General features: G+C 48.1%; 1 protein-coding gene across 7 annotated transcripts in view; it reads right to left on the reverse strand.

Moving 5' to 3' along the window:
* Positions 1–27,790, reverse strand: part of sdk2b (sidekick cell adhesion molecule 2b) — a 1,061,066-nt gene that overhangs the window by 132,400 nt on the left and 900,876 nt on the right. For all 7 annotated transcript variants that reach the window (XM_085963616.1, XM_085963614.1, XM_085963610.1 and 4 more), the window contains 2 exons: positions 16,178–16,342; positions 9,056–9,196 (listed from right to left, as the gene is read on the reverse strand). In XM_085963616.1, coding sequence (XP_085819742.1) covers positions 9,056–9,196; positions 16,178–16,342 — 306 coding nt within the window. The remainder of the gene's footprint in view (positions 1–9,055; positions 9,197–16,177; positions 16,343–27,790) is intronic.

The raw sequence follows: 27,790 nt of genomic DNA on the forward strand, positions 1-27,790 counted from the left end.
CTCGTTGAGGCTTAAAGAAATTCGGTTTACACTGAGCACAGATAGAACATGATGAAGTCATCCGCTTGACGTCTTCAACTGAAAAGGGCAAATTCTTACTGCGTACGAAGTGTATCATCCTCGTAACCCCAGGATGGCATAAGGCATTGTGAAGATTAATAAGCGTATCTCCGTGAATCACAGAACAATAAGCCCTCGACAGCGCATTATCAGCAACATTATTCTTCCCCGGACGATAAACTATATCAAAATGGTAACATGCCAACTCAATCCTCCACCTCATTATTTTATCATTCTTAATCTTTCCAAAATGTTTGACATCAAACATAAAGGACACAGACTTTTGATCAGTTACCAACGTAAAATGTCGCCCCGATAAATAATGTCTCCATTTACGCAGTGCTTCTACTATTGCATACGCCTCTTTCTCTATTGAAGAATGCCTTTTTTCACTATTGTTCAAGGTACGTGAGAAAAAGGCCACAGGTCTTCCATTTTGGTTCAGAGTAGCCCCAATTGCAAAATCAGAAGCGTCCGTCTCAATCACAAAAGGAACCTGCTCATCAATAGAATGCACAACTGCTCCAAGGATATCCTTTTTAAAATTATCAAAACACGTCCTGGCCTCCCATGATAGAGGATATGTCGTAACCCGAATAAGAGGCCGGATCTTCTGTGAAAAATTTGCAATCCAATTAGAATAGTAAGAAAACAGTCCAACAACTCGTTGCAAAGCCTTAGAATTAGTAGGACAAGGTAAATCAATCAATGGTCGCAGACGTTCTGGGTCTGGTTTAATCTTGTTTCCCAAGATAATGTACCCCAGTAGTCGAAAAGGTACACTTCTCTTTATTGAAAGTTAAACCAACTTTTTCCGCAGCTTGAAGGAATCTTTCTAAATTAGAATCATGCTCCACCCTTGATTTGCCACACACCGTGATGTCATCTAAGTATGAAAAGGTGTCAGAGAGAGAGTTATCACTTATAAAAGCATCCATTGCCCGTTGAAAACAAGCAACACCATTAGTAACACCAAATGGTATTCGGCAAAACTGATACAGCTTTCCACCAGCCTCAAAGGCTGTATATGGTTGATCCTTCTTAACAATAGGAATCTGATGATAAGCACTCTTTAGGTCAATAGTGCTAAAAACCTTATACTGAGATACTTTATTGATAAGCTCATCAATCTTAGGCAAAGGGTACGCATCTAATTGAGTATACCTATTAATAGTTTGGGAATAGTCTATCACCATTCATTTCTTATGTCTCTCGTTAGTCGTGACAACTACCTGTGCCCGCCAAGGCGAACAACTAGGTTCAATGATTCCTTCCAATAAGAGACGTTGAACTTCAGAATTAATAAATTCTCTATCCTGACTGCTATACCTTCTTGACTTGGTAGCAATTGGCTTACAATCCGGCATCAAATTGGAAAAAAGTGATAATGGAGAAATGGATAAAGAGGTTAATCCACAAATAGATAAAGGTGGCTTAGTCCCTCCAAATGAAAGACTGAGAGACTCGTGTAACTGAAGCACATCATGACCAATCAAAATATCCGCACAGAGATTAGGCAAAACAGATAGGCGTATATCAGTATATGTATTACCTAGAAGAATCAATTTCACAAGGCAACAACCAGCTACTTGTGAAGTGAGAGTCGTCTGAGCCATACACACCTGATAGGAAACAGGCGAAATTTTCAAATGCTTCTCCTTTGCAAACTGAAGACTTATAAAACTCTCGGTACTGCCCGTATCTATTAAGGGCCTTCACTTCCAACCCATTAACTTGGGTCGTAACTAAAGCTTTGTTTAGGCCGTGAGCAAATGCAGCAGAAATTGATGCAATAAACGCCCTATCTAAAGGCTGAATAGTTACAGAGGAGGTAATTGAACCTGATGATTTACACACACGTGCGTAATGACCTCTCTTGCCGCATTTACTACACACAGCCTCCCGAGCAGGACACTTCAGACGAGGGTGCCGGACGTTCCCACAAAAATAACACTTCTGAATCCTAGAGGCAACAGCCGCTGAAGTAGAAACTGTTTCAGAATCTAGTAAACCATTCCTATTAAGTCCACATAATTCCTTTTCATCCGGAACTGCCGAAACCAGAGTCACAGGCCGATTAAAAAGAGCATAAGAATCCGAACTTCTCTGAGCCACATCCAATGTAGAAGCTTGCTCAAAAGCACTCTTAAGATCCAAAGTCTTATTTTCTAACAACCGCTGACGAATTGATCTAGACAGTAATCCATTAATAAAAGCATCCCGTACCGATTCTTCCTTATATTCTTCAGCCGTCACGGCCTTATAATTACAGTTAACACTAAGGCACCGAAGTGCTTGTAAATAAGTATCCAAAGATTCTCCCACCTGCTGCCTACGGGCAGATAGAAGGTGACGTGCAAATACCTCATTCTTTGGTTTAACAAAAATCTTTTCCAATGTAGAAATAGCCACTTCGTAAGTTTTACAGTCCAAAATATACTTATACACATCCGGAGCAATGTAGTTGATCAGCATATTCAGCTTATTTAGAGACTCCATTCTGACATAAAGTTAATAAATTGAAATAAAGAATAGATTTGCCTTTCTAATCTAGGCTTTATTAACTTAAAAATCCTGTAGCACATCTTCAACACCCAGTCCCAACTAAAGGCTGGAAAGAACTGAATTTAAGATGGCCACCACAAATCACATGACATCAACTACCAATGAGATTACAACATATATCCCAAGGCAGGAAACAAACAACCAATCACAATACTTCTTACTAAACATAAAGAATAATCACCACACTACCCCAAGTCTGACTGCTTTTCATCAGTCCACAGCTTCGACTGCTCCTCCCCCACTCTGGGCTTAACTGTGTTGCAGATCGAGTTTCTTAAAGGTGTGATCCTTCTTAAAGGCATGACGCCTGATTTATAGTCTACGGACCGAAAAGCGGATTGTGTCCTTTCTGTGATCGGTACGCCACACAGCTCCCCCCAGAATCCGCTAGTCGGGAATATACGAACCGGTGTGGCGGCTTGATGGCACGGCCGGAACGGCTCTTGGCGGTTGGTGTCGGGAGCGGGGCGGTTGGACGCGTCGGGCTCTTAGGCGGTCTGCCCCGCGGTGGGGGTTGGCCCACTTGAACGGGTTCGTCGGGCTCTAGGTGCGCCAGCTTGAGCCGGTCGACCGACACCTTGTCAGTTCTGCCGCCCACTTCGAGGAGGAAGAACTTGTTCCCCGTCTGGAGTACCTTGTAGGGTCCATCGTATGGGGGCCGTAGAGGTCCTCGGTGGGCGTCATGGCGCACGAAAACAAATTTGGCCATGTGCAGGCTAGGTGGTACGCGGGTTGCTGGTTCGCCGTGCCGGCCCCAGAGCGAACTGTTGTGCTCGGTTGGCGAAAGCGCGGCGTTGCTGGTCAGCCGACCAGGGGGTCGTGGCGGTGGGCAGGAACTCTCCGGGTACGCGCAGCGGCTGGCTGTACACGAGTTCCGCCACCGAGGCTTGCAGGTCTTCCTTGACCGCGGAGCGTAGGCCAAGTAGCACCCACGGGAGGCGGTCGATCTAAGCCTCGTCCTCGAGGCTGGCGTGGAGGGACGCCTTCATGGACCTGTGGAATCACTCGCACAGTCCGTTGGCTTGGGGGTGGTAAGCCGTGGTGTGGTGAACGGCCACCCCGAGGTTTCGGGCGATGGCGGCCCACAGATCAGAGGTGAACTGCGGGCCTCTATCCGACGTCATGTCGGAGGGGACACTAAACCGAGCGATCCAGGTACCGATGAACGCCCTCACGATGTCGGCGGTGGTGCTGGACGTCAGTGGAATGGCCTCGGGCCAGCGGGTGGTACGGTCCACGATTGTCAGCAGGTGAGTGTGACCTTGTGATGGCGGCAGGGGGCCGACGAGGTCGATGTGGATGTGGTCAAACCTTCTTTCTGGCACGGTGAACTCCTCGAGTGGGGCTTTGACGTGCTGGTGGATTTTGGCACGCTGGCAAGCTATGCAGGATCTGGACCAGACGCGCACATCTTTGCGCAGGCCGCGCCAGACAAATCGGTTGGCCACCAGTCTAATGGACGCGCGGGTGCCGGGGTGTGAGAGGCCGTGGACGATGTCGAACACCCGTTTTCGTCAGGACGCCGGGACTACGGGGTGGGGTTGCGCCAAGGAGGTGTCGCATTTGACTGTGACGGCGGACGGGCCGCAGGCGACGTCGGTCAGTCGCAGCCCTGGGAGGGTTGTGGGCACGGAGAGCAGATCGGGGTCGGTGCGTTGCTCCGCTGCCAGTTGAGCATAGTCCACTGCCAGGTGGGTGCCGTGGACGGCGGGGCGGGATAGGCAGTCGGCCACCACGTTGTCTCGACCGGAGACGTGCCGGATGTCCGTGGTGAATTCGGACACCGCGGCGAGCTGGCGTTGTTGCCTGGCTGACCATGGGTCCGCAGATTTCGCCATCGCGAATGTCAGGGGTTTGTGGTCAACAAACGCGGTGAAGGGGCGGCCTTCCAGAAGAAATCTAAAATGGCGGACTGCCAGGTACAGTGCGAGGAGCTCGCGGTCAAAGGCGCTGTATTTGGCCTCCGGGGGGCGCAGTTGGCGGCTGAAAAAGGCCAGCGGTTGCCAGGCCCCGTCGACCCACTGTTCGTACATGGCGCCGACCGCGTGGTCGGTGGCGTCCGTGGTGAGGGCCACCCTGGCGTTGGGCTGTGGGTGAGCGAGCATGGTGGCGTCGGCGAGCGCCTTTTTGGTCGAGTCGAAAGCGGTCAACATGTCCGCCGACCACTCGATCGCCATTCTGTCTTTCTTACCCCGGAGGGCTTCGTATAGGGGCCGCATGAGGGAGGCCGTTCCGGGAATGAAGCGGTTGTAAAAGTTGATCATCCCCAAGAACTCCTGGAGGCCTTTGATGGTGGTAGGCCGGGGGAACTGCTGGACGGCTTGCACCTTGGCGGGCAGGGGAATGGCTCCGTCCTGCGTGATGTGGTGGCCGAGGAATTCGATCCTGCTGAGGCCGAATTGGCACTTGGCTGGGCTGATGATGAGCCCGTGCTCACTGAGCCGCTGGAACAGGGTGCGGAGGTGCTCGATGTGTTCCTGCTTGGAGGAACTAGCTACCAGGATGTCATCCAGGTAGACAAAGAGGAACTTCAGGTCCCGGAGGACCGAGTCCATGAGCCGCTGGAAGGCCTGGGTCGCGTTTTTGAGGCCGAAGGGCATTCGGAGGAACTCGAATAGTCCAAAAGGGGTGATTATGGCCGTCTTGGGAACGTCCGTGGGGTGGACTGGCACCTGATGGTAACCGCGCACCAGGTCGACTTTGGAGAAGACTGAGCGGCCGGCCAGTCTAGCCGAGAAGTCTTGAATGTGCGGTATGGGGTACCGATCCGGCGTGGTGGCGTCGTTTAGGCGCCGGTAGTCTCTGCAGGGGCACCATCCCCCGTCGGGTTTGGTGACGATGTGGAGTGGGGAGGCCCAGGGGCTGTTGGAGCGGCGGATGATGCCGAGCTGTTCCATTGTGGCGAACTTGGCCCGCGCGATCTCCAGCTTGGCCGGGTCCAGCCTGCGGGCGTGGGCATACACCGGTGGGCCTGTGTTCTACCTCGTGCTTAGCAACTTTCGCGGAGAAGGTCGGGTTGGTGAGGGCTGGGAACTCAGCCAGGAGTGCTGAGTAGTCATCCGTTGAGCGGGCGCGGCACTGCCACGCCATTTCGGCGGGTTGGGGGGGCCATGGCGCCCGGGATAGGTGACATGGTGTTCATGTCCACGAGGCGGCGCCGAGGCATGTCGACCAACAGGCCATGGGCGCACAGGAAATCCGCACCGAGGAGCGGGGAGAGCACCTTGGCGGTGATAAACTCCCAGTGGTAGCGGCGGCCTGTGAGGTCGATGGTGACGGTGCGGGTGCCGTACGTCCGGATGTCGGTGCCGTTGGCGGCAGCCAGCGCAGGGCCGCGGCCGCCTCGCTGGATCTCGAGTGCGGACGCGGGGATGATGCTGCGCTGCGCGCCTGTGTCGCATAGGAAACGGCGTCCGGAGGCGCTGTCCGTAACGTACAGCAGCGCGCCTGCTTGCCCCACAGCCATCGTGTAGGCCGGTGTGGGGGTGGTTGGAAACGTGCAGGGATGGCTGCAGCGGCGTGCCCGTGCGCCGAACCGGGTATGGAAGTAGCAGTAGCCCTGGGTCGGAGAGCTTGGGGGACGTGGGGGCCTGGGGGCCCTCGTGGCCGAGCTGTGTGGCCGCGCGATAGAGGGTGGAGCGCGCGCCGACGCTGCGGAGGCCAGGTCGGGGGTGACGGCGTGGTTGGAGCCGGCAGACAGGAGCTTATCGGCTTCGTCGGCCAGGACCTCGAGGTCCGTGAGGCTGGACGCCACGATCGCCGGGCGGATGCTGGGAGGTAGTTGGCGGATAAAGAGCGTGCGGAAGAGGGAGCCGGGTGGTTTCTCGTCGGTCAGAGCAAGCATCTGTGAGAGCAAGTCTGACGGCGTGGAGTCACCGAGGCCCGGGAGGTCGAGGAGGTGGCAGTTGCGCAAAAATTGGGAGGCTGTGAATTTTTTAAGGAGCGCGGCCTTGAGATGTGCGTACTTGTCTTCCTCCGGAGGGTCTTGTAGTGTTGTCCAGACTTTCATGATTGTGGAGCTGCCCAGGGAGGCGAGGAGGTAGTCGTACATCGTTGCGTCAGCGGTGATGCCGCGGAGTCGGAATTGCGATTCGGCTTGAAGGAACCAGGCGGTGGCTAGGTTCTCCCAGAACTCCGGCAGCTTCACAGAAACTGCGTTTGTGTCAGCCATGGTTACGCTTAGGAGTCGTCCTGAGCGTCGGGGTCACCAATGTAGGAGTCTACGTACTCCTAGCAAAAAATACTGAACTCGGAGAGGTTCAACAGAAAAGGTTTAATTGTTGAGACTACATGTTGAACACAAAATGGCGTCAGAGACTACCCCAAGTCTGACTGCTTTTCATCAGTCCACAGCTTCGACTGCTCCTCCCCCGCTCTGGGATTAACTATGTTGCAGATCGAGTTTCTTAAAGGTGTGATCCTTCTTAAAGGCATGACGCCTGATTTATAGTCTACGGACCGAAAAGCGGATTGTGTCCTTTCTGTGATCGGTACGCCACAGGGTCATAACCATTTAGGTGAAGAGAGAGTTCTGAAGAAAATGGTATCATTTCTTTCATGCAAACAATGTCATGACGTTTTGCACAATATGTTTTCTGATGCAAGTGGTGTCACTTTGCATGTTTATGGGGGAAAAAGCTTTCCCGATAAATTTACAGGAGCAACAGTGTCTCTTTAATGTACTGGTGTGAATACTACTCAGGAAACATTTGTGCTGAAACAGATTGCAATTAGAACTTTACACCATCAGCTGTCAGGACATCTTTGACAATGCCTTTGTAGTTCTTTATTTTTAAGTTATTTTCCAAACAGTGATCTATTTATACAGTCTGCTACTTCCATTAACAGAATCCATTGCAAAATCATGTCAGTGTTGGGATATTTTTATGTTTTATACATTTGTGTGTGTTGCAGAGATAGGGTTCAATAAAATTGTTTTACTACTCTAAATAAGAAGAATCAGTTTAGGGATCTTTAGTAACTTCAATTTTAATCCCAGTTTCACAAGGACCTAGTGAACTGACACAGCATAGAAACATAGAAACATGGAAGATAGGAGCAGGAGTCGGCCATTCGAGCCTGCTCCGCCATTCAATGAGATCATGGCTGATCATCCAAATTCAGTACCCTGTCCCTGCCTTCTCCCCATATCCCTTGATCCCTTTAGCCTTAAGAAATATATCCAACTCTTTCTTGAATATATTTAATGAACTGGCCTCCACCGCCCTCTGTGGCAGAGAATTCCACAGGTTCACCACTCTCTGGGTGAAGAAATTCCTCCTCATTTCAGTCCTAAATGGCTTACCCCTTATCCTTAGACTACGACCCCTGGTTCTGGACTCCCCGGCCATCAGAAACATCCTTCCTGCATCTAGTCTGTCCAGGCCTGACAGAATTTTATAGGTTTCGATGAGATCCCCTCTCAATCTTCTAAACTCCAGTGAGTATAAGCCCAATCGACACAATTTCTCCTCATACGTCATTCCTGCCATCCCAGGTATCAGCCTGGTGAATCTTCGCTGCACTCCTTCCATGGCAAGAACGTCCTTCCTCAGGTAAGGCGACCAAAACTGCACACAATACTCAAGGTGCGGTCTCACCAAGGCCCTGTACAACTGTAGCAAGACATCCTTGTTCCTGTACTCGAACCCTCTTGCTACGAAGGCCAACATACCATTTGCCTTCTTAACCGCCTGCTGCACCTGCATGCTTACCTTCAGCGACTGGTGCACAAGAACAGCCAGGTCTCTTTGCACTTCCCCTTCTCCCAATCTATTGCCATTCAAATAATAATCTGCCTTCCTGTTTTTGCCACCAAAGTGGATAACCTCACATTTATCCACATTATAGTGCATTTGCCATGTTTCTGCCCAATCACCCAACCTGTCCAAATCGTACTGGAGTTTCACGACATCCTCCTCACAGCTTACCCTCCCACCCAGCTTTGTGTCGTCTGCAAATTTGGAGATATTACATCCAATTCCCTCGTCCAGATCATTAATATATATTGTGAACAGCTGGGGTCCTAGGACCGTTCCTTGCAGTACCCCACTAGTCACTGCCTGCCACTTGGAAAACAACCCGTTTATTCCAACTCTTTGCTTTCTGTCCGCCAACCAGTTCTCTATCCAAGTCAATACCTTGCCCCCAATCCCATGTGCCTTAATTTTGCACGCTAATCTCTTATGTGGGATCTTATGGAAAGCCTTCTGAAAGTCCAAATACACCACATCCACTGGTTCTCCCTTATCTATTTTACCAGTTACATCGTCAAAAAATTCCAGTAGATTATTCAAGCATGATTTACCTTTTGTAAATCCATGTTGACTTTGTCCGATCCGGTCACTGCTTTCCAAGTGCTCTGCTATTACATCTTTTAATAATAGACTCTAGCATTTTCCCCACTACCGATGTGTACTCGTGTACTCACCCGAATCTGCTTTTTTTGTGTATTTTTTGCTTTGTCCACGGATTATCAGCACAAACACCAACAGAAGGATAAAGATGAGTCCAACCAAGGCAATAACCACCAAGAACCACCACTCCTCATAAAACGGGGCTGCATTCTGGGCTGAAAGATTCAAAAAGTAGAAAGAAATCTAAGCAAGCCCAAGATCACAATAAATAATGTGTAAAACAGTTGTGCAAGTTTAGGTGACCTGTACCCTGTGAGTTCACAGAGAAATAATGCAGCCTCTCAGTTTGAGGCCAATTTTGATACTGGCAGTGTCATTATACTGCTGTTCCTGTATTTGAGCGTTGTCTCTCATCACCAGTAAAGTTCACTTTCTAGATGTCAATATGAATATCATGGGCTGGATTTTGTCAATGGAGGCGACTTGGAGGCGGGACTGCTGCTTGTCGTGTCAATGCCCCGCCTTCATCCTCGCCTGACCATTCAGAGGGATTTTCCCCTGATTGAGCTTGTTAAGCCCGCCTGATGGTCTCAGCAGGCCAATTAGGGAAGAAGTCACTGACAGATCACGTCAACGTCAGACGTGCTATCTGTCAAGACTTCTTGAAAGAAGAAATGACAGCGTTTGACAGCTCTGTGAAGCTGTCAAACACTGACATTCTCTTGAGTTTGATTCGCTTTTGTGGTGAGGACTGAAAAAACATTGTAAAAAAGTAAATTTCAGATGTCTGATGGATCAGAGGGTCCATCAGCCGTTACCTGAAATTGACAAGGTGGATGTCCGCTCTCCTGATCCAGCATGGCTAAAGGCTACAGAAGTAAAAAAAGGTAAGTGAACACTTTTTTAAACTTATCACTTACCTTGCATACTTACCACTCCACACTTGCACCCATCACTCACCTCTACACCTTACTTCCAGGTGCCTCCGACTGCCGCAGACCTCCTCCACGTCTCCTCCAACCCGGCGGGGTTCTCCATGGTCGGGAAGCCTTCACCTGTGAAGGTAAAATGGCACTAATCCCTTTTTCTGCCCGTTAACTACCTGTTAACCGGCAGATAAAAGGATTAAAAGCCTTTCCCGCCTCCAGGAGACGGGACCCGAAGCTGCACATCCTCCCACCTCCTGGCAAAAGGGCATGGAGGCGGGATGGGGGCGGGTGATTTTATGTGCTGTCCCGCCTCCTCAGGGCTTGGAAAATCGAGCCCAATTGATCAGTTTAGGCCGATTAAAGCAAATAAAACACCCATGGCTCTGTCCAGTCACTCATTGCTTGGGTTTGTGTTTATTTTTGTATTCCAAATTCCAAATCTGCTCTTGACTGGTTTTAACTACAGGAGTAGGTTACAGGGTGTGGTCTGTTTGGAGCACAAATGCATGAACACACACAAATGATGCAGTTGTCTCCAGTAGTCCTATATCACTCACTGCTTGTGAAATTTAGCAAACTTTAAAGAACAAACCACAGCAGACCAGTCATTATCACAGTTTAGCACTTTAACCAATCAGATTTTGAACCTTTTGACCCCTATGAGAAATGAACTCTTTGCTATTCCTGATGCACTAATCAGAAATTCCACAGAAATGGTGAACAATCTGCAAATAAGGGTTTTGGTGGCAGGTGAAGAGAGGTATGGGCACAGAGCTGAAGAAAATGCAGTCTTGATGGCTGATCCAGGTGTGAGATAGCTTGTAGTCGCTTATTAGCTTCAGTCTGAGCAGGTCTTAAAGGAGGTTAATATGGATGGGACTCAAAACATTTAAGTGTTGGTAGGAACTGAAAATGTAACTAACTTGCCCTACCAATGAAGTCAAGTGGCTTTGGAAGTCCTTTCCAAAACCACTTTGCCTTGCAATCTCTCTCCCTTCTTTCAAAAGCCTCCTAAAATATATCTGTTTCACTGCACTTTTAGTTCACTGCTCCCTTAACCCTTCCAGTCCACTACTCAGTATCCTCCTTGCTCTCTTGCAAAGTGCTCCGTGATGTACTTCCATGTTGTTATTGTTGAAGTGTTTTGTTACACTGGGCTGGATTTTCTCAATGGCGACGAGTTGGAGGCGGGACTACTGCTTGTCGTGTCAATGTCCCGCCTCCATCATTGTCTGACCAACCAGAGGGATTTTCCCCTGATTGACCTTGTTAAGCCCACCCAGCCGGCTCAGCAGGCCAATTAGGGAGGAAGTCACTGACAGAGCATGTCAATGTCTGACGTGCTATCTGTCAAGACTTCTTGAAAGAAGAAATGTCAGCATTTGACAGCTCTGTGAAGCTGTCAAACACTGACATTCTCTGTAGTTTGATGAGTCCTTGTGTTCAGGACTCATCAAACCTTTCAACTTTGTCAATTTCAGATGGCTGTTGGTTCGGAGGATCCAACAGCCAGTCTGTGAAATCGACAAGGAGGATGTCGGGTTTCCTGATCCAGGGTGGGTGAAGGCTGTAGGAAGAAATCAAGGTAAGTTAACATTTTTTAACACTTATCTCTTACCTCACATACTTACCACTCCACACTTGCATCCATCACTCACCTCTACATCTTACTTCCAGGTACTTCCAACCCCCACAGACCTCCTTCACGTCTCCTCCAACCCGACGGGGTTCTCCGAGGTCAGGAAGCCTTCACCTGTGAAGGTAAAAGGCACTAATCCTTTTTTCTGCCTGTTAACTACCTGTTAACAGGCAGTTAAAAGGATTTAATGCCTTTCCTGCCTCCAGGAGACGGGACCCGAAGCAGCACATCTTCCCGCCTCCTGGTAAAAGGGCACGGCGGCGGGATGGGGGTGGGTTTGCCATCCGGCCCCACTTTCTGCTACTTTACCGGCAGTCCCGCCTCCATGGGGCTGAGAAAATCCAGCCCATAGTCTCAGAAATCCTCTGTCTCTGGGACTTTTGAAAATTGTGGTACTCAGACAGCAAGTTGTACTGCACATAGTGAATATAGAAATTCTGGGAATTTGTTGAGAGATATCGCTGAATTACTTGTTCTATTCATTGAATACCTTATTATATTGCAGGATTTGTTCTGAAGTACATCTGTTAAAAGACATTACCATTTCACAACAAACTGATGCATGACACTTAATTATCTTGCAAAGTTAGCATGTTTAAAATAAGGTCTCAAAAATTAATATACTAAAATTGAACAGATCTGCAAATGGAGTATAAAATCTTGATCTCAAGTGGAAAGGTTAAAATACAGTACAGTTGAGATCAGAAACTCAGTTTAAAATTGGAGAATTTCACCTATGGTCCTGTGCTCTACTACAACAACAACTTGTATTTATATAGTGCCTTTAACATAGTAAAATGTCCCAAGGCGCTTCACAGGAGTGTTACCAAACAAAATTTGACACTGAGCCACATAAGGAGATATTAGGGCAGAAAGCTTGGTCAAAGAGGTAGGTTTTAAGGAGCGCCTTAAAGGAGGAAAGAGAGGTAGAGAGGCGGAGAGGTTTAGGGAGGGAATTCCAGAGTTTAGGATCTCGGCAGTTGAAGGCACGGCCACCAATGGTGGAGTGATTAAAATCAGGGATGTGCAAGAGGCCAGAATTGGAGGAGCACAGATATCTCGGAGGGTTGTAGATCTGGAGGAGCTTACAGAGATAGGGAGGGGCGAGGCCATGGAGGGATTTGAAAACAAGGAGGAGAATTTTAAAATTGAGGCATTGCTTAACCGGGAGCCAAAGTAGGTCAGTGAGCACAGGGGCGATGGGTGAATGGGACTTGGTGCGAGTTAGGATATGGGCAGCAGCGTTTTGGGTGACCTTAAGTTTATTGCGGGTGGAAGGTGGGAGGCCAGCCAGGAGTGCGTTGGCATAGTCAAGTCTAGAGGTAACAAAGGCATGGACGAGGGTTTCAGCAGCAGATGAGCTGAGGCAGGGGCGGAATCGGGCGATGTTACAGAGGTGGAAATAGGCGGTCTTAGTGATGGCATGAATATGTAGTCAGAAGCTCATCATCTCGGGTCAAATACGACACCAAGGTTACGAACAGTCTGATTCAGCCTCAGACAGTTGCTAAGGAGAAAAATGGAGTCGGTGGCTAGAGAACGGAGTTTGTGGTGGGGACCGAAGACAGTGGCTTGGGTCTTCCCAATGTTTAGTTGGAGGAAATTTCTGCTCATCCAGCACTGGCAGCGGGAGCGGGAAGAGAAGTCATTGCAGGTGATTCTCTGGCTACGACGGGATAGAGAAGAATGAAACCAGGTGAGTGCAGTCCCACCCAGCTGGACAACGGTGGAGAGGCGTTTGAGAAGGATGGTGTGGTCAACCATGTCAAAGACTGCAGAAAGGTCGAGAAGGACGAGGAGGGATAGTTTACTTTGTTACTGTCACATAGGATGTCATTTGTGACTTTGATAAGAAACAACCTCTCCGCAACCTCTACCCTGTCAATCACCCTCAGAAACTTATGTGTTTCAATGTGGAGCTGGGTAATAGTATGGACTAGATTATTGTAAAACATGTGAAGTGCACAGGCAGACATTTAAGAAACTAAGAAAGGACTTGGACAGTACTTCTAGAGAAAAGGTTATCCAGCTCGAAGACGTTCGACCAATGAGACCGATAAGCAAAGGTGTAACGGATTATGATAGCCATCTAATGCTAAGAGATATATTTCTGGAAATAGTTGAGACAATTTAAGAATCTGGTTACTTGATCAGGGATGTAAATCTCTCAAGCAGCGACGGGCATGTGCTGATCATTTCTTGGCCTTATGAGCAGAGGCCAGCTGTTGCACAGAAGGGAGACCTAATGCCTCATGCTGTGCCACAGACAAATTGCTCGGCAAGCCAGTTGCTCAGCCTGCCCCGGGCGAGAACAGAGGGGAGCAACCAAGTAGAAGTAAAAAGTGCGAAGACAATGAAGTCAGATGTTTTAAATGTGACAAAGCAGGCCACAAGGCAAGCGTAGAAGATAGAAGCAGAGACAGTTACAGCACAGAAGGAGGCTCTTAGGTCCAGGATGTCTGTGCTGGCTCTTTGCCAGAGCAATCCAAAACTAATCCCACTGCTTGTCTCTTAGAGATCCTGTGACTCAAACCTGGGAGGCTGTACGAGCTCCTAAGATATGCGGTGACCCCCGATGTAAATAGGTCGACTCCTTATCTTCGCCCGGTCACGACGAATGGGCATCTTTCATGATGGGACAAGGCAGCCTGGTGAAAGACTACCATTATGTAAAGGACAAAGTGGCCTACATTCAGAGACTGTGGATAACCACAGAAGTGCCAGAGTTTGGCTGGAATATTTTGGTTAAGCAGGGGTTACAAAAGTAACTATGCTGTTCATTCTTTAATAGATAATGACGTAGATACCGAGGGAGTTATAAATAGACAGCTCAGGGAAGAGGAGATAAGGGCAACACAGCACTTCATTGGTCCAGCACAGACAGATACAGAAGTAATTGTCTGGCTTCCATGAAGTCTGGAGCTCCCACACCTGAAGAAACTCAGGGTATAAGGTAATTTCAGGGGGAGGGCGTATTGACTTCAAGCACTGTGGGGATGAGCAGCGTGGCGGCAAGATGTGCATCAAATATTGTTAGGGGTGTCACAGTCCAGGGAGGCCTGAACAGTACAAAGGAAGGAGAGTGGTGGAGGTGCAGCTGGCCAACCACAACCAAGGACTTTGGGAAAGGCAGACAGAAAGCTCACCCTTCACCTCACAGACTGAACTTAAAAGGGCACCATATCCCGAGAAAGAATGTTCAGTCACATGTGGTGTGGTGGGGTGTGGGGGCGACACAAGGTACTTGTGAAACAAGTCTGCACCACACCTCGTGCAGGAGGAGTTAGCCTTGTGTGTATTACCTGCTCAAGGGGGGAAATGTAGGAAGTCATGTGATGCACGGCCTAGCTGGGGGCAGGGCAAGCACCGTTCCTAGGATGCCGCTGTCTCAGCTTGGTGACAGATATAAAGATGGAGGTAGCCTACGGAGGAACCCAAAGACAACACCCAGCTACCATCCAGGGTTGAAGCTAGGGGCGAGTGATGATCTGGCCACAGGGACCATACTGAAATTTAGGGGCCTTCTAGATGGCGCCGTTGTACCCTAGTATACAATATGTGGAACTGCACTTGATGCAGGAGGTCAGAGGTGCCAAGCACAGGGGTTGCATGTTTCTCAGGCAGGTTTCCAAACATGGACTCCTGGGGTCTGGGATGATCTGTAGTCGTGGTGGTACACCTAGTTTGGGTGCATGGTCTTCATGAGCAAGCTGTCAGGCTCACACATAAGGTTCCTATCCCGGGAGAGAGAGATATATATATCACATTTTGCGATTAGGAATATGGCCTATTGGGGGATGCATTGTTACATCCCCTAAGATATGCTAATGTGTAAGTAGACATTGGCAGAAATGTTCTGATGAAAGGTCACCGACCTGAAACGTTAACTCTGTTTCTCTCTCCACTGATGCTGCCTGACCTGCTGAGTATTTCCAGCATTTTCTGTTTTATTTCAGATTTCCAGCATCCGCAGTATTTTGCCTTTGTATTAGATATTGGCAGTCTGAATCAACTCTGAAATATAAGGGTACACCTCTCCGCCTCTCGTTCCTCCTTCAAGATGTTCCTTGAAACCTCTCTCTTTGTCCAAGCTTTTGGTCATCAGCCCTAATATCTCCTTATGTAGTTCGGTGTCAAATTTAATTTGGTAATGCTCCTGTGAAGCGCCTCGGGACGTTTTACTACGTTAAAGGTGCTATCTAAATACAAGTTGTTGTTGTTGTCCACAGGATCCACCTCTTTCTGGAGTTGACTCACACAATATCTACTTACACGATTGCAAGGGAGTAACTGTTGCCATTGAACGTGACAAGGTATCTACAGCAGACCCCAAATTTGTAACAGCTCCCATGAATTGCACAAAATCTGAGTCATAATTTTCAAAAGAGGAATTTGTATGCAGAGAGAACCAAAAAGAAACATTAGATAATTTAAAAATATTACCACTAACATTGTGAGTGCATTGCAGCTTCCATCACAACTTATATCAAATTTGTGGATTCAATTTACCTTTAACTCTGCTGAATAAACAGAAACTCCGCCTAGGAAGCGACTAACATTTGAGGGCTCAGATTCAAATAAGCTCTACACAAAAATATTAACACAATTTTAAGAGACAAATTCTGTACCTGAAACAGATGGCGAAGGGGAGCTAGGTGTTCCATATCCATAATCATTCACTGCTATCACTCGGAAATCATAGCTCACACCTTGCTTCAAGATGTCCATGCTGAAGGTGTATGATGTCACTTCCTTAGGAACATCCTTAATTAGAATATCCCACAATCCTTCATCTGGAAAATACAAAAGTAGTGCTGTCACAAATATTCACAAATTATCTATTTATTTCATCGCACTCCCAGCACCTACTTCGGAGAGAGAATCAATATTGCACTTTGGGGAATGTGTGGGTACACTTCCCTCTGTTCAGTAAACAGGTTTCCCCATTTTATACTCCCCTTGGTTTTTTCTTCCACATTAGTGGCTGGAGAAACATATTCCAATTATTTTGTTTTGAAAAAACAGGAAAATCAGTAACTAAGGGGTTGATTTTCAGTGTGCTGTGAGGCGGGCTTTTAGGCGTGCGGGCGGCAAAAATCCCGAATTCGGGGGTCCCGACACCATCCCGCCCAAAACCCGCCTCCACGTAAGTTTCAAAGGAGGCGGGTGCCCGCCCCGCACTGGGACCCACCGACCCGAGGCGGGAAGGGATTAGTGCCAATTAACTGCCTGTTAACAGGCAGTTTTTAGCCTAATCCCTATTTTAAAGGTTGTCGTGTGGGATTCCTGACGGCTCCAAACCACGCCAAGTTAGAGTCGTCGGGCTGTCGGGTTGAAGGACTTGGAGAGGTCGAGATGTCGGTGTTCAGGTGAGTGATGTGTGCATGAGTGCAAAGGTAAGTGTGTCTAAAGTGTGTAACGAAGTTTAAATTACCTGTACTTACCTTTACAGCCTTCCTTCCTCTAGGTTTCGGGAGTCCATCATTCAGCCGGCACAGAAAGCAGAATGGCTGCGATCTGTCAAAAGTGACATCCTGTAGCTTTCAGTGCCGGTGAGATTTCTAACTGAGTCTGTGTAGAAGGACTCATGTTAGAAGTAAGATTGTCAGTGTTTGACAGCTTCAAACAGCTGTGAAACGCTGATCTTTCATCTGTCAACACGTCTTGACAGATGAAATTTCACTCTGTGACGTCACCTGTTGCCGGGTGGCCCTTAATTGGCCTGCTGAGCCCGCTGGGCAGGCTCAACAAGGTCAATCAAGGGAAAATTGTGTGGATTGGCCGCATCTCGATGGAGGCGGGACTAAAACCCGAAAGTTGTAGTCCCGACTTCTGAATGAAAATCCAGCCCTAAATATTAAGCTAATCAGAGAAAGAAGATTTCAGGTTTCAGGTAATGTCACAAATGAACCACAAAATTGCTGAGGGCTCTCATTGCCAGTGGAATTGTACCTTAGCATGAGTAAGCAGATTCAGGAGCAAGAGAGGAAAAAAAGCTGTGGCATCAGGGATTCTTTAGGGTAGAAATTACAGTTCATGATGTTATCACAGGGATACTTAACTTGATTGTACCAAATTCTTCTTTGTACCAAATTCTTCTTTCCACTTTCTTAAGAGAGGAGGTAAACAACCTATTTTAAATAGATTAACGCCTCCATTAAAATAGTGGAGAGAGAAATTTAGTATGGGCATGTTAAACATTCATACAACAACATCACCAACAGTAGATTGTACCCTTTTGAGCATCCCTGATTATAATCGCTCAACCATTGGTGGCCGTGCCTTCTGTTGCCTTGACCCTAAGCTCTGGAATTCCCTGCCTAAACCTCTCCGCCTCTCTTTCCTCCTTTAAGACGCTCCTTGAAACCTACCTCTTTGACCAAGCTTTTGGTCACCTGCCCTAATTTCTCCTTAGGTGGCTCGGTGTCAAATTCTTTTGTCTTATAATACTCCTGTGAAGCGCCTTGGGATGTTTTACCACATTAAAGGCGCTATATAAATGTAAGTTGTTGTTTTGTTTCATTAGTGGTCCATGCTAGCTGTAAAATGGAAACAAAGAATGGTCACCATATGGCTGTAAGATCATTCTACACTCCTGCTGAGCACTTAAAACCACCAGTAGCAGTCAATTGATGCATTAATAATGGGGACTAATCAGCTGCACATGGTAAAAATCGCTAGAAAACTGTGGCAGTAAAACATTTATGAAGCACAGTCCCACAGGAACAAATGGCCCTAACTTTTAAGGAAGGAACAGAGAACAAAGGTTTGTTATTTTTCCATGAACTTTATCACACCTTCATCTGCAGGGCAGAATATGATAAATATGATGCAAAATCAGTACTTTAAAACTGTTGCTGAGTGGTATTGAGCCAGTATTGATCCCCGGTCTGTAATGAGGTCTCTGATCTCAATTATGGCATTGGTAGCATTACTACAATTGACCTCACTGCACCTAGGCTGGGAAAGGAACGAATACACCAGGAATCACACTCCAGAACAATATCCATGGGACCCAATTACGTGGTGTCTCTGCCCTGTTTTGTAATGCCCTGGGGTTTCCTATGGGGCCTGGTGTGGGTTTACTCTTGCAGCTGAAGTCTGGAATGGAAGCAGGATTGGCGGGAAGACATCACCTGCTGGAATTGCTCTAGTTCCACCTTTGGTGCCCTATGTGTATTGCTGGCCTACAAGAGGCAAGCGCACAGTACTTCTCAGTGGAAGAAATGGGGCCCACAGGAGCCTTTCAGGCTGGTACACTGAAGAAAATCAGATTTTGCCTATGTGAAAGCAACCTTTCCAGAAAGGGGCCAATTCAATTTCTACTCAATCATCAGACAAACTTACCGCTTTACCGGCAAGAGGCTGGCCACAACCATATCTTGCTGACTCTCCTCCCAAATAGTGGGTGCTTCAGCTCATGTGATACTGGTGCAGGCACTCACTAACAATATGCTAATTGCCCAACTCTGGCAATTCCAATCTGGTCAGGAACTTTAACCTTAGGTGCATCTAGATCCTGCTACACCACTGTTATGCTGGCAGAGGGGGAATCGCTGTTTTTTGGGCCTGTCTAGATTTGTAAATAAGTAAAGACCATTTGGGAATGGTACGAGAGGGAGACAGGTGCTTGCAGACATTTAGCCCATTGCATTTTCATGGGTAGACATGAGAAACCAAACAGAAACCCATTTTAATGCATGGAAATATCTCAAATCAGCCATCTTGCTTTTGTGTCAACTGATGTGGAAGAAAGCATTGAGAAAAAGAGCAATCTGCCCCTTGGCAATGTTTGCCCAAAATGTCAGAGGAAGAAATGAACATTCTTTTGTGCAAATACATTTTATCAAACAAAGTTCAGATTTTTTAAAAACTGTTCAAAACAGAATTTGTTCTGACATTTACAGAACATTTTATTTGATGGGTTTGGTAGGGCATGCAAAAAACATTCTGTGCAATGTTGATGCCTCAGGCACTCGGATCACAGAGTCAAAGGCTTTTTTTTTTGGAGGGGGCAGAATAGATGATTCAAGCTATCCCAATGAAATGTTTCTTTCCACTAGCAGTCAGCGACAGATATAGGAGGGTATTGTGGTGTGAACTTCAACCCCTAGGATCTGGAAAGTGATGTATTTCATCTCAACAGCTATTGCACAAAGGAGTTCTGTACCCGGGGATCATTTTAACTATCCCGCCTGGTGGGAAACTGATGGATTGGGCATCCGTTACACTCCACCCGATTTTACTTTCCATTGACTTTAAATGGTTGTGTGATCCGACTCGGTCAGTTTCTGGCCAGGTGGGTTACCCTTTTGTCTTTCTGGGCTTGAATGCAACCACATCCTGAGATACACAGGATATCACTCTGATGGTGAATTTCAACAATAGTTTTGCAGTCAGTTATGGTCAGAGCCAATGGAAATCTGCAAGCTACCTCCCTCCATAGCTCAGTGGTAAATGCACTACCCAGTGTAGTACTGGGACACACAGACTTGGGAAGATCCCAATGTTCAGTCATTTGTCCATGCTGAGATAGCTGATCTCAGCCCAGACAGCAGTAGGGTGCTATAATTAGCCTCACCGCCCTTGGGCTAGGATGGGGTAAAATCAGTTAGGGTTTCTATTGTATGTCCTGTTGCAAACTGACCTCCAAGCATCTTCTCAAAACACAAAACCAAATAGATGCTTCTTTTTACCACCATGTCTACCCCGGTGACTCTCAGTGTTGTTCTTAAACCAATCCTGCTGCTGTGCTGAGGTGTTATCTGAGCACCAGGGATGTCTGTGGTGCTTGGCTGCACTGTGGCAGCATGAGATCGTTGGGACTGAGGTGGCCTTCATTTTAGGGCTTCTTCAGCAAGGTGCATTGCCACTGTAGGTGGGTGAATAATCTTGTCCTCGATCCTGCCACCTGCCACCAACATGAGAAGGCATCTGAGGGAGTTGGCTGGACAAGTCACATGCACTTTTATCAGGAGATAGAATGGCAACATGAGGGCATATTCTAGCTATGCCACTTGTGCCAGGTCCTAGATTTGAGTGGGAGAGAAGACTTGATGGTATCAGTTAAATCCTTTCGACCCCAAGAGGTGGCAGCCTAAGCTGTTAGAAGCAGGTTTTCATCATTCTCTAAATGATCCCTCAAAGCTTTAAGCCCAGTGGTCAAAGCATCCACTTTGGTTTGCGTTGATTGGTCTGGAGGTTGGGTGGGGGGTTGGGGGGCATGGGCCACGGGGGAGGGAACATATTCAGATGTTTGTGGTGCCACCACTTGCTCCACCTTGGACTTCTCTGATACTGTCAGGGTAATGAATGAAAGAGTGACACACTCATAAACAGACTGCAAGGAAGGGCCAGGGGAAGCAGGTGAGGTCATTAAACTTATTCCTGCATTGCAAAAGAATTCTGGGGTTCAAGGAGATGCCATTTACTGCCACAGCCACCTCCTTCCACAGAGTGTGTACCACATTTTTGGCAGCTCTCCGGCCCATTTCAGGTTGCCTGCTTTCTCCAATGCCACCTTCAAGTTCTTTATCGTACAGCTGTAGCAGGTCTCTGATTCTTCTCCAGCTATTTTCTGCTCCCTCTACTCCCCTCACCTCAGTCAGCCATTCGGGGCCCAATTCCTGCCTTTTCCTCAATTTTCCACTTCTATCCGCCAGCATATCTGAGATGGTGCAAACTTTATTTACACAGCCTACAAGCCTCCCTATACGTAAGTTAGCTGACTTTGTAATTTACAACAGGCTCAGCACCAGGCAGGCTGAATGGGCTTGAGAGGCTGAATGGCCTATTCCCATTCCTCTGAGCTCCTGTACTATTTTACTTCCAGTGGCACAATGGTACCACTAGAAATTTGGGCCTATTTACCTTTTTGTTCCCCGACTAAATGTCATACTGCTTTTCTCATTTAATCATTTTAGCAAAGTCATCTCCGGTTTGGAAGAACATTATCCTTAGTTTGAAGGTATTTCAGTTTAGTCTCAGACACACTCAGGCACAATTACTACACAGTACCAATTAATCAGAAGCAGACTATTGCTAAATATACTTTAACACAACCTGCACCAAATTTATCATTCAAACAACAAAATGTATAGATTTATAATGAAACCAGACTACAACATGTAGTTCAGGGTCAGCAAGAGGCAGCTGGGGTTGATGCAATGGCATACTGGGGAGGACCAACAGAGGCCAGAGTTGGCGCAGTGGCACTCTGGAGAGGTACCTTAATAGTTTAAGTCAGCACAGCAGGACTCCAGAGAGACAAAATGGCAATCATAAAGAAAGGGCAACTCCATTAGTCAACATGTCAAAAATTTCAAGATTTTGGCATAATATTGTGAGTGGACTAAAAAATACAGCACAATGGTAATTCTCATGTTAGAGAAACATGCGAGTTGACTTCTGTACTATTAATAGCACACTATTGCTCTTTTGGCTGGGACATACCTCACTGATCAGAGTCGTACAATTTAGTAAACTATCATTTCTAATTTTATTGCAATGAATAAAGACATCACCTCACTGGCCAGTAGAATTATCAGTCAGATCCTAGAAACAAATTATACTAACACATCGTGCTAGAGCTTGCTGGAAAAATAACGGGGTGTTAACAATGCACTCCATTATTAATGTGAAAATCAGCCAGTATGTTCAGGGGATTAAGAGATACGGCATGAGCTGTGAATGTCCAGAAATTGCTGGACGATTTGCTTCACACAAATGGCATCTCGCCCTTAGCATCCCTGCTATTTCTAAAAACTTGCTGGATTTGCGCATTAATTGCCCATTATACTTGCCACAGAAAGTTAAGTCTAGTAATTAAGAGTATAAGTCCCTTTTATAACGACATGATAATTGTTAATGCCATACCAATCAACCTCCCTTGGCCCACAATGGGAACAGTTTAAAGTGTTCAATCTCATTCCTGCATGTAGTCAATTGATTTTTAAAATGTTAAATTTATAATTTTTTACATTTTTTTCTTACTTTTCCTTTCTGTCTCCTTTTTCTCTCTCAATCCAAATTTTCTTTCCCTCTCTTCTCCTTCTGTGCCTGATTTGACTCTACCCTCCTTCTCCATTGTTCCTCTAGTTCTTACCCAATCCTTTATTCTCATTAGTTAAGGAGATACACTGTTGGTCACACCGTTAACTAAGGTCCCATGGCCGTTATCAGCTCGCAATTCCAGCAAGTTATGGCACAAACGTTTTTCGAGCTGAAGGGTGCAGAAAAAAGTCTAACTAATGGGGCACACCATGAGAGGCCCCGCCCCCGCAAGGTCCGACAATGAGTCACACAGAGCTCGCTAACAGAAGGAATAAAACCACTTCAATAGAGCACAGAAAAGAAAGAGATTGAGGCTGTCTCTTCAAAAGTGGTACTTCCACAACATGCACCACTTTCTGAAGCTGTGGCTTTATCATGCTGTGCTTTTAGCATTGTTTACAGCAGCTGTGTGATCTTTGGGCCATACGGCAGGCAGAAAATCAGTTCTACGACGGTAATTTGACAGCTCTATAAGTAAGCTTTACACAGCTGATGTAACCCTCAAGATTTTGACCTTTGCATCAAAGATATGACCCTCACAGGATCATCATCTGGGCTTGATGTTGATGGCAGGTCAGAGTGCAGCTGCGTAATGCCCCTTGGAGAATACATAGTGCCAACCTAGAATTTCCTGCAACAGATTAAATATGGAAGATACAGCCAATTTCCATAATTGAGTGATTTGCAGAGCCCAGACAGCTCAATGGGTAACAGCACTGCCTCGTGTGATACAAATCCATACACATGAGCATGGTCTCAGTTTTTAAAAAAAAGCTACTTTTAAATGCTTTGCCTCCTCCAGTTTTCCCTTCTGCTTTCCCGAAGTCATTGATCCTTGCTGGGAGGCTTACAGTACCTAACCCAAGCAGTTATTCTTCATGTGTGAGAGTAGATAGTGAGTGTTAACAGCGTAATAAACAAGGTGCAGCTGAAAGATACTGTGCTGAGGACAGACATCTCAGGAGGATTGAATGTGGTGACTGCTGAGACCATGGAATGAGCTGGTCAATTTGGACCAGGGTGGCAAATGGGATACAAAAACCTTATGGTGACCTAACGCAAATTCCAGCAATCCTGGCTCACCAAGTCTACACTTGAACTTATGCAAAAATGACAGAGAGTTCCAGGTGACAAGACTTGGAGACAGTGTCACCAGCTTGAAAAGTGGCATAGGAGGCTTTGCCGCTGTTATTCCATAAAGACATTTTGGATGAGTAGAGAGTATGAGATGCAGTTACAACAGTGCTCGTATTCCAGATTCAAACAGTAATAGCTAAGTGACTACGTGCTTTTAATGCCAAATTTCTGCTATACATATATATACATACACATACACACAAACAATTGTGCACTGATGAATCAAGCAAGTCATGGATGCATTCTTCTCCACAGCTTGTAATTTCATCAGTTTCTTATTGACAAGCAGCTGCCACATGACATTGCAATTTTACTGAGTGGCATGATTCCCAAAGTCCAAGGAATCCGAGATTGAACCCGTGCGGTGATCAAAGCCGCCTTGATTAATGTCAGTATTACATCAACAGGAAAGGATCCCATTCTCTCAATGTGCATCTTGTTTGTAACCTGCAGCGCACCAGCAAGCAAATGAATGCTTGCTTCCCAAGCAGCTAAAGGCAAGCCTCTGGGTGTAACCTTGGAGATCAAGGTCACCCTCTACAGTCATGGCTTATGACACCTGTGTGCTTTCCCAGGATAACAGCTGGGCAGCATAACAATGACGTATGTTCAACCACCAGTAATAGAGCATACCAGTGGTATTTTGATGGCATGCTTCAGGTGCTTGGATCAATCTGGGGGCATTCAACAATCATGGTGTTGTGCTGTATCTATCTATATATATAAATCGGTCGTTCTGTCTGTCATTCTGTCATTCTGTCTGTCATCGCGTGTGCGTCTGGCGGGCTATGCGCTCGAAAGTTACAGGGCGTACCTACGCGCGCGTTACCTCCAAAGAAAGCTTACGCTTCCGAGACGGTTTTAAGCGTATTTACGTTTCGGCCGGGCTAAAATCGCACCCGCGGTATCCCAAAAACCTTCAACATTCCGCTCATTAGCATCTCATTATCCGCTCATTAGCGACAGAGTGACCTCGAGGTCGACCAATCGTACGGCGGCTTGCTGCCGCGTGCGGCCGGGCCAATCGGTGCGTGTGTGGGCGGGCCTTATCGTTCTGAACCGAGGTGAGTCGCCGCCATCTTGATTCCAAACTTTTCCTTTTTCCCGCTTTCTGCGTCTTTAAAAAAAACGTTGCTTTTAAAACACATAGGCCTAGAAATTCAGTGGGCTTTGCGCCCAGTTACCGCCCAAATAGGGTTTCTGCGCCAGTGTAAGAGGGTGCGCTGATATTCAGCGCTGCGTTAATGGCGGCGGTAGCCGGTAGCGCTGCGCCGACACTGATGACGTCATCGGTGTGCGCAGTGCCCCGGTTCCACCCCGCTTCCGGCCCAAACCCCATATTTAGTTGCGGCCGCCTCTTCTGCAGCGGCCGCAAACAGCGCTGGAAAAACGGGGCCGTACTGCTGCGCTACTGGGGCGCTTTAAAGGGGAAGGTGCGGCCGGCCGCTTTTTCGGCGGCCGCCTGCCCGCACCTCCTTCCCCGGCCTCCTCCACCCCCCCCCCCCGCGGCATTGCCGGCTGCTTTCCGCGAGCCCGGCACTTCTCCGTGGTGCCGGGCTCATTTGCCGGCACAATCCAGCGGCGATCTCGCTGTTGCAGGCACCTCCCCCTTAAGAGAAGGAGGAGGCCTGCAGTACCGCAGCCTGCCGCTCCGCAGCGGGTGGCGCAGCGGGGCCTACAGCGCAGAAATTCAGTTTCAGCGCCGCAAGCGGGGGCGCCGAAACCCTTGAATAGTGGCCGCCTTCGAGTTGGGGCGCTAAAACTGAATTTCCGGCGGGCGCAAGTGGCTCCGCGCGCAGCGCTAACATTTGGGCGTTAGCCTGCTGGCGGGCCTTAACTGAATTTCTAGGCCATATTGTTTAAAAAAAAAATGATTTAGAAACGAATTAACTTATCTAATCTCATTAATTTTCCTACCTTTCCCCGTTTTTCCAGGTAGGCCTCAAAGCCTCGGCTTCTCCTCCGCACCCACGCCCGAGCTAGGCACCTCCCGGCCCCACTCGAAGGCTGGAGGGGCGGGCCTCAGCCCAGCGCCGCTACTTTACTAAAGGGTGTGCGCGCAGCAGGAGCTGAGACGCGGCGTCTCTCTCTGGCTCGGCCGGGGGGCGGGGCTTGCTGAGCGTCAAGGGTTACCCTGGCAACCGGGCCCGCCGGCTGTCTCGCACAGCTGCAATCGGTGGTCTTCACCTCGGGGGGGGGGGGGCGCGACCCTCGGGGGGGGGGGGCGCGACCCTCGGGGGGGGGCCGCGACCCTCGGGGGGGCCGCGACCCTCGGGGGGCCGCGACCCTCGGGGGGGCCCCCGCCCTCCCTCCCCCCCCGCCCTCCCTTCCCCCCCTCCCCCCCGCCCTCCCTTCCCCCCCTCCCCCCTCTCCCTTCTCCCCCCTTCCCCCCCTCCCCCCCTCTCCCTTCTCCCCCCCTTCCCCCCCTACCCCTCCCTCCCTTCCCCCCCGCCCTCCCTTCCCCCCTCCCTTCCCCCCCGCCCTCCCTTTCCCCCCTCCCTTCCCCCCCGCCCTCCCTTTCCCCCCCGCCCCGCCCTCCCTCCCCCCCCGCCCTCCCTTCCCCCCCCGCCCTCTCTTCCCCCCACCCGCGCTCTCTCTCTTCCCCCCAGTCGCTCTCTCTCTACCCCCAGTCGCTCTCTCTCTCTCTTCCAACAACAACATGCCCTCGAAAAAGCCTCGGCACCGCCGGGCACTTCAGCTAGTATTACATAATTTCACCCTACAAAGAGGCTTCCACATGGAAGTCCCAGAGATGAACCCTCTACTGCAAGCAAGAGAAGCAACAGCCTGAAGATAATGCAGAAGAGAATACATTGCTAGCTGCAACAAACCTAATGGTACCAGTGAAACCCTGTACAACCCAGGTGTCAGCAAGCAGACCGGAATTTTTTTTAATTATTCGTTCATGAGATGTGGGCATCGCTGGCAAGGCCAGCATTTATTGCCCATCCCGAGTTGCCCTTGAGAAGGGAGTTGATGACAAGTCCATGCACAACGTAATTGCATACCACGTGGGGTGATTGCATTTAAGGCCATGAGTGAAAGAACACTTCCAGGTGAAGGCTGAGAGTGTAAAAAGAACTGTATAGACTATAAATTCAAGCACAATGTGAGGGGAGAAGACTGAAAGTGTCTGGCATATTTGGTACAGTGCCTTCTTGGAACGTGTGGCTGACTGCCCTCGCTTGGCCTGATTTGGTAGATCATTACACTTTTTCCTGCATTGAGTTGCCATGTACTAGTTGGCACTGACTGCCCTGGCCACCTCCTGCTACTAGAGCTGCTCTCCTTATGGGCCAGTATTGTTACATACCACACTGTGTCACCCTCCTCTGCCTGACTTCTTGCAGAAGGACTTCTACATCAGTGAATCTAGAGGCTCTAGGCTTTTCAGTTTAGTTGCCAAAACTATTCTTGCTGAGGTTGTCCCTTTTAGCTGCTGCAGACCTTTAAATCCTGCAGGAACAAACTAGTTCTCGACCCTCAATTAGCAAGCTCTCAATGACTGGCAACCAGAATGCCAGGAGCATACCATCAATATTTAACACCGGGCAGACCCCAGAAACTGCAGAAATGTTTAACCCATGACTGTTAGCAGGCTATTCAACTGTGGGGAACATCACAGCCAAACCCAATCTTGTCTCAACCTATGTCCACACAGACACACTGGATGACAAGGTCAGTGAGGTTAAAAATGGGACCCTTACTGCTGCTCTGGTTAAGATTAACTCAGAACAGACCAATATTAAACCTAGGTCCTTTCTACTCTTCAAGGCTCAGTTCCACACTGAGCAGAACATTTATTGACTGAATCATCAGCGAGAGCATGTGGTTCCATTTCAGTTTAATGGAATAATATTTTCAGGTACATTGAAGTAAAATGTTAACACATGACACAATATTCCAGGACAAACTGCCAGGTTAAAACCTGCAGGATTACCTACTCTGTCTGATTGCTGTATTCAGCAAACCGAGCACTAATCACAATTTCAAATCCAGGGGGATAAAAATGAACAGTGTCCATCATCAGGATGTGGAACTCTGGTTCGCTT

The sequence above is a fragment of the Somniosus microcephalus genome, chromosome 21 (genome assembly GCF_052327205.1).
Source record: "Somniosus microcephalus isolate GS21.2 chromosome 21, FLI_Smic_1.0, whole genome shotgun sequence".
Classification (NCBI taxonomy): Eukaryota; Metazoa; Chordata; class Chondrichthyes; order Squaliformes; family Somniosidae; genus Somniosus; species Somniosus microcephalus.